The sequence below is a fragment of the Xiphophorus couchianus genome, chromosome 8 (genome assembly GCF_001444195.1).
Source record: "Xiphophorus couchianus chromosome 8, X_couchianus-1.0, whole genome shotgun sequence".
NCBI lineage: Eukaryota > Metazoa > Chordata > Actinopteri > Cyprinodontiformes > Poeciliidae > Xiphophorus > Xiphophorus couchianus.
In genome coordinates this window covers 17,793,715-17,804,420 of record NC_040235.1, presented here as the reverse complement: position 1 = coordinate 17,804,420, position 10,706 = coordinate 17,793,715, and the positions used below count along the sequence as shown (strand labels likewise).

Genomic DNA, 10,706 nt, shown 5'->3' with positions numbered 1-10,706 from the left:
TCTGAGTTCACTGTCTTTTTTTTTTATATGTACATTTCCTTTTGTGACTATTGTTAGGTGCAGAAAAAGGCTCAAATGATCTTTTTTCTGTATTTTTTTTTTTATCCCCAATAAAAATATTCAAATAAACTGTTTGGTAAACAGCCTGCATGCAGGTGTTTGCCCACAACTAATTTAGATTTCTAACAAGAAACATGCTCTGAACTAGTGCATAATGGATTTGATTTTCTTTTGTGTGTGTGTGTGTGTGTTTGTCCTATTTGCATCGCTCAATAAACTGTGCATATATTTTCCCACAGTTATATTCTGTGTTTTGGCACTTTTTGTACGTCTCCAAGTTAATGGATATTTTAAAAATGGGCATTGGTGTAGGAATGTCTGTGGTGCAGCCCCACCTCGTGGTGCTGAAGATTATTGCACCTGAAGAGTATTCTCATACAAACCGTGGCAAAGATCATAATTTTTTACAAATCAGAGCGAAATGATACGTGTAGTACTTTCACAAAGTACCTTAAGATATAAGCTGAATTTTCACTTATGTATTCTGTTTATGCACAATAAAGTGTAAGCAGAGCATCACTTTAGCTGCTACTGGAAGTATAACAAGTAGCAAGAATAGATGCTTAAAACAATGTTTTTATTCAATTTAATATCTTTCTATTGCAGCCATTATGATAATTTAAATAAGCGCGTTTTTGTATATTGTTGCCAATGCTGTTACTTTAATTTTGGCCAACATAATAAACATGCTTCCAACAATGAACTATATTCTGTCAGTGTTGGTAGAAAGTGACTGTGAAAAGCTAATGCAGCTGAGTCATATAAATATGTACATAGCTTTTTTGTTTTATCACAAATTAGTTTATAAAGTGAACATTTTAGTTCAGGTCCTCCTTAGAAACAGAATTTTATAAGGGTATGTTTTACACAGACACACATTAAAAAAAACTATGTAAAAGTTGTATATTAGTGACTAAATTGAAGATATGTTCTTGAATTAGTAAAAAAATGCTAAAATTTCTGAATAAAAATTTTAAGGTGAAACAAAAAAAAAAAGTAGCATTTTCACAGTGGAAATGTTTGCTGTTGTGAAAGACGCAGGTGCATCACCCGTTAACCCTTCAACCTATAACAGGTTGGTCGTGTTGAGGAATCTCAATTGGAGTTTGGAGCCTCAGGCCAAAACAGCTCGGCCCTATGCCCCCACTCATGTGTCTCCTCCGTGCTGCCACTGACTCCCCCTCACACCGGCCCACCCCACAGCTTTCTGCTTCACATCACTCCTTCAAACCACCGGGTGCTCCTCTGTCATAGGTGGAACCATGTTGCTAGGGTGTTTTGGCCAATGGAGTGGCATTTCCAGGAACACTGCTGGTCTCTGTCTCCCACACACACACTCCCACCAAGTAAAGGAGTCTGTCAAGTATCCAACTAACCCACCAGAAACCCCACCCACCCACCTTTTGGACATTGTGCACCCCATTACTCCTGGCGAACTACAAAAAGAGATCATGTTGCCAATAAAACATGGAGGTGATGTCCTGGGATGCACTTGAACTTAAGGTCATGCAGCATCCAAAAAGTCAACAAATACTGTATAAATATTAATATGAGGTTCTCAAGGGGTTCAGTAAAAAACTGGCCTCAATCTAAATTGAGAAAATGTAGAATTACCTAAATGTAGCATTGCTTGAATAACTGTGAATAAATTAAAGCAACAGGGCTAACATTCCTCCACATAATTGTCAAAGACCAGTTTTCAGAAACATTAAATGTTTGATGCTTTTCATACAAAGGATGGCACAGCCAGTGACATTTAGGAAGCAGCCATTACCTTTTCCACATCATAGAGCCAGGTTGATTTGTGTCACTTCCCCTCACGTCCTTTAAGGAAATCATTTCAAAACTCCATTTTATACTTTTTAACCTGAAATATTTTTGGGCAACAAAACATGCAAAAATAGAATTAGCTTGTAAAGGGCCAAATACTTATTCACAGCTAATCTCAATATTCCTACTCCAGTTCAATTTTTAGGGCCGTTTCCTTGGCATATGAAAGTGCCTCCAAGTTATGGCTAAATATTTAAACAGAAAATGTGAACTTTTTTTTATATGGCAATAAAAATATGTAATTCTATAATTCCTACACTTCAGTCATAGATGTGATGATTTTTCTGTGTGTATCTGTGTAAAGATTTTTTTTCAATCGTCATCCACTCCGATATAGAAATCAGACTCGCTCCCATGCTTGGATGACACACATCTACAGATTCCTTTGGATGTTTCCTCTTCCTTTGGATGTTTCCTCTCCATTAAAGGAATTGTAGCTTTTCCTGTTTCTGCAGCAAAACTTGCCTACCAGCCAACTGCAGCAGAATTACACAACCTTATCAGTTAAAACACGGCCGCCTCAACCTCCAGCAGCCTTTACATCAAATGCTTGCATTTCAATTACACTTTTGCTGTGGGAACAGCCTTTAATTGGATGAGAAAAAAATTCTGCCAACCATCCAGTCATTCATTCCAATTGAATATTATTTTTTTTGAGCTTCATTGATTTTTTTTTTTAATACATGATTACTTTTAAGGCCCTTTTTTTAATGTATTATCTGATTTTTTCTCTCTTTCTTTTTTTGTGTGGAGCAAATAAGAAGCCTTGCAATTGAGTTGGACCACCCAAAAGCATTTTGATCTTATTCTGCCACCTGGTGGATCACATTTGTCATAACATTCAAGATTTCAGATTTTGAATATTAAAACAAAGTTTGTTCTACAAAGTAAATAACACCCCATAAGTATTAATTTTACAAATGAACATGCGAGTATTATTTTTGCTCTGAAATCTTAAAACCTGACATCATAAACTGCTAAACTTTATTTAGCATTAAAACATTTCAAGCACGGTATTAACATCCACCAAGTTGTCCTAAAAGTGTGAAAAAAAAAAAAGATGCAATCAAGCACTTGTGGTTTTACAACATGCTCAGATCTGAAAGTTAGACTTGTTTGATCATGAAAAATGAGTTAGCCTCTGAATGACTTACCACCATCATGCTAAAAGCCTAAAAGGTGAAAGAAATTTACTGAGAAAAAAAATGCATTCAATCATGTTTGTTTACATTAAGTTTTACAGATGACCCGTTCGTACGCAGCCTGTGGTACAGTCGATCACCAGGTCCTCGGGCGGGACGCAGGTGAGATCAGCCCAGGTAAGGAAGAGGATTGGAGAAGAGAAGTGGGATATTTGGCTGGGTGGGATGGGAGATGGGTACAGGAATAAGGATTTCTTGGAAGAAAGTTCCAAGAAATCCTTGGAAAGGATTCAGGGTTAAATTAGGGGACACATATGGGGATGGGGAGGGCTGATTTCGAGGCTTTGTGTTCATTTCGTCTTCGGTTTGGCCTCTAGGGGTTGCCCAATATCTTTCCCACGCAGCTTTCGGCCTGACAGAAAAAAAGAAAAAATTAAAAATAAGAAATGAAAAAGACAGAAAACCTAATACTGAACAGAAGATATTTTTTCATATTCATTGAACACGCTATAACTAATAATTTACAGCCTCTACTTCCATTAACACGGTACAAGATTTTTCTGGATTCAGTAAGTTTATTATCAAATATAACAGGCAAACAACCCATTTACACATTCAGTTCTGGACACAATACCAATGTAACGTGTCTAATGATTTCAACTAATGCTTCAACATTAAAATGAAAAAAAAAGGGTTCAGACAGCAATCTTGTTCACCTTTTCAATGCCAGTCTTCCAGTAAGTAACCCATTATTAAAACTCCATGTATTTTTTCCTACATTATGTGTACTATATGCAGTGTTCTTGTGTTTATGTGCATCAAGAGCCTTTCTTACCAATGACTCGCTCAATTTTTCCCATGACCTGGTTGTTTGGTATCGCCTTTCCGCTTTCGTAGTCGGCAATCACTTGAGGCTTCTCGTTAATTTTCTGAGTGTAAAAACAGGTTAGAAAACATGCTTAAACAAGTCAAAACTAAGACAATGTGTTTAACTCCTATATCTACAAGTGTATTTATCAGTGAACGTCAGTAAAACATTACAAGTCGCCACAGAAGGTCAGTATGCAAAGTGTGTATACTCACTGTGGCGAGGTCTTTCTGGGTCATTCCCTTCTCCTGTCTGCCTTGCTGAATGACCTTTCCCACCTCCAAAGGAACCCTCTCGTGGTGCAGCTCCTCTGTCTCCCTGTCCAGTTTGGCAGTATTTTTGGTCACGAGGTGCTGCTTATTCTGTCCTGCAGACCCTGTGTGACAAGGACCGGTTCGAGGCACTTAGACATGCAAATGCAGCTTTTGAGTTTATCTAGAGCAGGGGTCTCAAACTCCAGGCCTCGAGGGCTGCAGTCCTGCAGCTTTTAGATGTGCCACAGGTACAAAATACTATAATGAAATGACTTAATGACCTCCTCCTTGTGCAGATCAGTTTTCCAGAGCCTTAATGACCTAATTATTCTGTTCAGGTGTGGTGCAGCAGAGGCACATCTAAAAGTTGCAGGACTGCGGCCCTCAAGGACTGGAGTTTGAGACCCCTGATCTAGAGCCAATTTTGATCAGCGAAAAATAATGAGTTCATAAACGTTATTTAAAGCTGTTAAAAACTTGTCTTTTTGTAACGAGTTACATTTTTTAGTCGTCTCAACATCCTCCCCACGTCTCTGAGCAGCAGTGATTGCCTGGAGGAAAAACAAAAACAAAGGAGGAAGGGTGAACAATAAGTCTACAAACTAATTGCTGCTTTATTGGAGGTAAAATTTAATTATGACTATGTTTGTGGTGAGCTCTATCTGCTTTTGTTTGTCACTTCCAAGAATGAGGCTAATAAATGAGTCTGCTTATCTTTGTTGTATTGACGCAACAAAATGGCACCATGGTCACCAACATTGCCTCAAAGCAATCTGGCATTTATACCCAGTCAGCATGATCCCTTAGCTCACTCAACACAAAAAATATTTCCACATTAGAGAAATCAGTGTCACCTGTCATTTTGGCAAAGATGTATGCCTATAACTGTTTACAGTTTAAATAGCATTTTAGTGATAATTACGGTGCTTTGAAATGTATTTAGATCCACGTCACGTGATTCACATTTTGTCATATTATAACTACAAACTTTTGTGACCAAGCTCAGTCTAATTCTTTGGACACTTCCTTTTCAAACCTAGCAACAGACTTTCAACTGAATTTAAACCAGAAATCTGGTTGTTGTCTCCAGAACTATGCCTTATGTACCAATAATAACGTTTTGTGAACTGTTTAATGCGTCTAAGACTTAAAAACGAAACGGCACTGCTTATAACTTTCAGTTCCAAACTTCACATATGTCAAAGATTAATCTGTGTTGGCCAAGCCTGTCAGCTGTTTAGCAAAAGAAACACTTCTGTCAGCAACATTAATATCTGTGTACGCCCCTGTGGAGCAACATAAAACGGTCGCATCTGTTGTCTTTAAACCGCACCACGCGATGCAGAAGTCGGACACAAACAAGAATAAAGCCAGTTTCCACGACAACAAACGCAGACAACCAGAGTGCGCCATTTTAATGTCTCTCAGGAAAACGATTCAAGGGGAAAAAAACACAAACCAAACAAACGGTTTTACGCGTACTTATACTGACCTGTTTGGACTTGGCCTGGGCAGCAGTAGGGCCCTTCTTCCTCAACACAGTCACCGTATCCCAGTCGCTTTCGGCCATGTTTTCAAGGGTTCAGTCGGCTTTTGTGATGTTTGTGAATCGTTAAAAAAGTTCAAATGCACTCAGTCTGTCTGGAAGTGAACCTTTTAAATAAGACAATGTACTAATAGTACTTAAGCGACTCAGTTCCTTCCAGAAATATCGCCACACGCGTACTGCCAAACCTTTATTTATAACAGACGGTTAACAGCGACATAATGGTGGGTCAACAACAGCGCCCTCTTCTGCTTGAGCTCAGTAATGCTTGTGTATGGCAGATCATTAGAACATATAATCAAGCACTAGTCCCATATATTTATTTAAGACATAGATGACATTTCTCCGACAAAATGGCTTTCGTAATGAACGGAAATTTACTTAATATCAGTAGGATTACAGATATCTATGCTTACTTCTTTTTAAACCCACAATGGGCTTTTTTGTTTGTTGTATTGTTGTGTTTATGTTTATTATTTATTATTATTTATTGCTACAGACTATGCTTTTACCCTCAGATATATCCCCAAGCCATCTCTCTGCCGAATACAATCTATATCTCCAAGGCAGGGTAGTCAATTACTCAGCTTAAACAATAGACAGTTTTGTTTTGTTTATTGCATGTTTCATTACAATGCCAGTTACAGAAACCGACGTCAAATGTTTTATTAGTGCCCAAAAACGTAGCAAATTAAGTTGATTCTGATTCTTTGGTGCATCTATAAAATCTAATGTCCTGCAACATTTTAAACTTAAAATTCTGTTAGTACCAAACTTACCAAAAGTCAGTCATTTTATATGCGAGCACAGACTCTTTCAGCCCCACAATATTTTGTGACTGGGGTTTTAAAATATTGATGCTCTCTTAATTATAACTTCAATATAGGGTCTCATTATAAGTTGAAATTTTTCAAATGAAATTGTCTATTTTTCTATTCCTCAAATTATGCAAGCTACAACAGCTGTTTACTTTCCGTAATAAGTAGCTTGCATACTTATTATGCAAGCTGTTGAAAGTAAACAGCACTGGACTTTTCCATAGTACATTGGACTTTTTCCATAGTCCAACGTAATAGACTGCTAATAAGCTTTCGTTGTTGGTCTGATATCCCTGTTAGACTTTTCATGTACAATTATGTTCCAGTCAGAATTTTTTTCATTGGCCCATTGATTATATGGGAAAGTTGATTTTAAATATAGTTTAATATTTAAAAGTGAACATTACATCAGAAAGGGGGAAAAAAACTTCTACTTATCTCATTGCTACAAAATTATTAATGACAGTATGTATATTTATTAGCTGCATTCCGAATAAATCCAACAGAACATAATTTGAAAAACTAACTTGTTTTATTTTGTAGGATTAAACAGTAAGTATACAGCAACACTTTCGGAAATCTAATACTCTTAAAGTGGGACATTGTTAACGTACAGCTGAAGACAGCAGCAATGGAAGTGCTTGTAGTAACCATATGCAGGTGCTCTAAAATTCAGGTATGCTACTTGTAGGCACACTGCCCTGCCTGCTTCAGCACACCTGATTTCTACTGATGACTGATTAATAGGTTTTTGCTGAACTGTAATCATCTGAATCAGGCGTGTTAAAGCAGGGAAACATCTAAAGAAATGCAGTGTGCCTCAACGACCAGGGTTGGGAAACACCATGCTGACTGATGAAGGCAGGGCTTTTTACTTTAAGTAAAAAACAAAAAAAGGGGAAATTTTTTCTGAAAAAGCAGGGAGCCTAACGAAAATATTAGCTAAATCCTAATTCTACTTTTGGATTACATTGGTCCCTTGGTATGTAAAAAATTCAAGGTTCTCTTTCACCAATTACAGGACATTTCTGAGGCAGCATCACTGTTACGCCGCATACGAACTGGGGACCAGCCGAACTCAGACAGAGCATCGTCCACCTGGTGACGTCCCAGTCGGAAACTTTGTCTTGAACCCCGTCTGGATGTCCACGCCCGAGGTTTTGGATTCATCTGGAAACATTGAGAGAAATTCATAAATAAAAGAAGAAAAAGCACAGTGCACCTGGCTGCAGATATATCTACAAGCAAGAAGGTATTCACAGAATACAAGCTCCCAAAAAGAATGTAATAATCTGCTTCCTACCTGAACAAAAACAGCTGTGTTCATGTGAAGAGTCTCGACTCGATCAGATAAGTGATTTAACCATTCCAAATGGTCACTGATTGACTGGCTCAGATCACTGTTGCTCTGTTTTAGGAGAGGGAAAAAAGCATCACATGGACTACAAACATGAATTTAGCTAAATTTATTTGTTAAAAATGAGTATTCAAAGAAACAAACCCCAGACAAGTTGTCTTTCACTTCAACTGCAGCAAGACGAATGTGCTCGAGTTTGTCAATTTGTTCTTTCAGCCGATCATCAAGCTCCTGCATCATCATCAGGCCCTCGTCCGCTCTGACAGAACTCTTAGCGGCCATCCTGGGTCTGGGACAAATGAGTGGTTATTTAGAAAGATCACAACCTGTTCTTATATATATATATTATATATTATATATATATAATTTTGCTGCCAAGTTGTTATATACCTAAATGGTGGGCATATTTTGCTCAGAAATACATTGGTAAACATCTGACCTTATGTCTCTCTCAACTCATTAACAAGTTAAAGAAGCAGCATAGCAACTCCAGAGAGTAGCAAGTTTCTTTAGTAAAAGACCTTTGCCAAGAAAATTTACTTAGGCAACATTTTCATGTTATTCAGAAGGACATTTTGCTATGCATTACACTAACAATTAATTGTGTAGAAGTGGATGACAATGACCTGCGACAGTCTGGCCACCTGTCCAGGGTCTACCCCGCCTCTCACCTGAAACGTTTGCTGGAGATACCAGCAACCCTCCCGACCCCAGTAGGGACAAGGATGTACAGAAAAGGATGTACAGAAAATGAAATGAATGAATGAATGGATGAATGGATCTGATACTGGTGGCTGCTAATGTGTCCCATCTGGATGTTAAAATAATATTAAACGTAATTTAACCATGCTTCAGCTTCAAGTTCAAAATTAGAATATCACCTTACAGATGTTTAAAGCACAAAGAAAGTTATGGGGTGAGAAATAACCTGTTTGATGTAAAATGGTCACCAAAACACAACATAGTGAAAACAAACTGGTCAGTGTTCCAAAATCAATAAAGACGTATTTATTCCCAGCCTATGAGCTGCCGAGTTATTCTTAGTACTTACTTTGAAGCTGTCATGGAGACTGCATCGGTAGTTCATTCACAACATCTCAAGTGAGACCTCTAATTTTGAGTTTTGACCGCAGCTAAAAACGGCCATTTTTAAACCCATCGCTTTATTTGCACGCGCACCTAAACATCAAATACAATGGCGCGGCAGAATATCGACAACCGCGAGGAAAATTAGTATTAAATAAAAACCCAATTACCTTTTTGTTCTTGAGTTAAACACACTCAGAATGCTTGGAGGTAGATCACTAACAATACAGGGGTTGCAGAAGAATGCCCCTTTTCCGCATTCCCGAAGAAAAAAACTTTCTTCCTCCCGCCTACATGCCTCATGAACTCTTCAGAATATTTTTTTATGGAAAGTGGAGTATGTGAAAAATAGTACGAGCATGGACTACGTTATCCTAAGTATGCAATGATGAAATATCTTCGGATATATTAGAATAAAAGCTAGATTCATCTTTTCCTTGTGAAGAACACATTTGTTTCCCCTCCTTACAAATTTCTGTCTAACCGTGTGGTGGCAGTGTTGCACCTATGACATGGTTTGCCAACTGGTGTAAATAAACACAGAGGAAGATTCGGGGAAATAAGTCCCAGCAGAGCGCGCACTCTCTCTAATAACCTGCAACGAGAAATAGCGCTTCATATTATGCGATTATTTTTTACAGCTGCTAAGAAACTGGGTTTTTTTTTATGAGCCTGCTAAATTCTCAGTAGTACATGTTTTGTTTTTCGAACATAATTTCATTAAATTATTCAGATGACGTAATAAAAACTTGAAATTATGGCAAAATTTGAAAATATGTTTGCACCTTTATTAATTTTTATCAGAAAATGTAGCAATCTTTTAATAGCTTTCTTGCTAGATTCAGGAATAAGAAGTTAAGGGGAACAGAAAATGAGTAATTATTTGCATTTTGTACCAGACTCCACACAGGACCACAACCATTTCCATTTCCTGCCATGCCTCAAGGTAGACATGTTTCAAGACTGGAGAAGCACCGATCGGGTTTTTGTTGGCCGATTCCGGTTGTAGGGAAAAACAACCACCATCATAAAGCAACACTTCTTGAATTTCAAAACTATTTTAGTATTTTTCTGAGGCAGTATGGAGTTTGTGAAGGGAATATTCAAAGCAAGTGACAGTGAATTTCCCACAGGTTATAGATGGAACAAAAAACCTTATAATAAAGGTACAAAATATATAACCATATTGTACTCTTTTTCATCATGGGTGCAGGACATTTTGCTAAATTGATTTTCATTCTTGAAAGTTCATATAATCAACAATACATTTAAGAAACCACAACTGCTTTATTTTTCTTTCAATAAGCTGTTTTTTCAAATCAAGGGAAAGTACTGACCAAATATCTGAAAAGATAGCGATAAAATGTTGCAGTGGTCCTCTGACGAAGAAAGTAAAAGAAAAAAACAATGTATCACTTAAGTACAAAAACAGTCAGGGCAGCATCTTTAAGATACAATGATGAAAAAAGGTGAATTTTTGCAGATATCTATGAAAACACTCCAAGCCCAACAGATCCAAAGGAAAGCAGTTCATGGTAAGAACAGTGACTTGCTGACCATCAAATCCTTTATCATGCCACAATGTTTAAAATAAAACTTGAGTTTTGGCCTGTACCCCAGTTAATAAAGCATGACTGTACAGTTAAGTATGCATTTACATAAAAAACAGTGAAACATTGTAGCAAAGATAAACATTTTGTAGTGTCACGGAGCATGATAGCAACATCTAACCAGTGATCACATTG

General features: G+C 37.5%; 1 protein-coding gene across 1 annotated transcript; it reads right to left on the bottom strand.

The window, feature by feature from the left end:
- Positions 1 to 2,855: 2,855 nt before the first annotated feature.
- Positions 2,856 to 5,903, bottom strand: edf1 (endothelial differentiation-related factor 1). The gene is made up of 5 exons (XM_028024955.1): positions 5,647 to 5,903; positions 4,654 to 4,705; positions 4,116 to 4,276; positions 3,868 to 3,961; positions 2,856 to 3,444 (listed from the first exon to the last, which is right to left on the bottom strand). The coding sequence occupies exons 1-5, from the start codon at positions 5,722 to 5,724 to the stop codon at positions 3,383 to 3,385; spliced, it is 447 nt and encodes a 148-aa protein (XP_027880756.1). The 5' UTR covers positions 5,725 to 5,903; the 3' UTR covers positions 2,856 to 3,382.
- Positions 5,904 to 10,706: the final 4,803 nt, after the last annotated feature.

Excerpts from the sequence above, each read along its gene's own strand:
- edf1 (XM_028024955.1), bottom strand. The coding sequence starts at position 5,724 with ATGGCCGAAAGCGACTGGGATACGGTGACTGTGTTGAGGAAGAAGGGC. Across the intron at positions 4,277-4,653 it reads TGTTGAGACGACTAAAAAAT|GGTCTGCAGGACAGAATAAG; the intron begins GTAACTCGTTAC and ends CTTGTCACACAG. Across the intron at positions 3,445-3,867 it reads AAAAATTGAGCGAGTCATTG|GCCGAAAGCTGCGTGGGAAA; the intron begins GTAAGAAAGGCT and ends TTTTTCTGTCAG.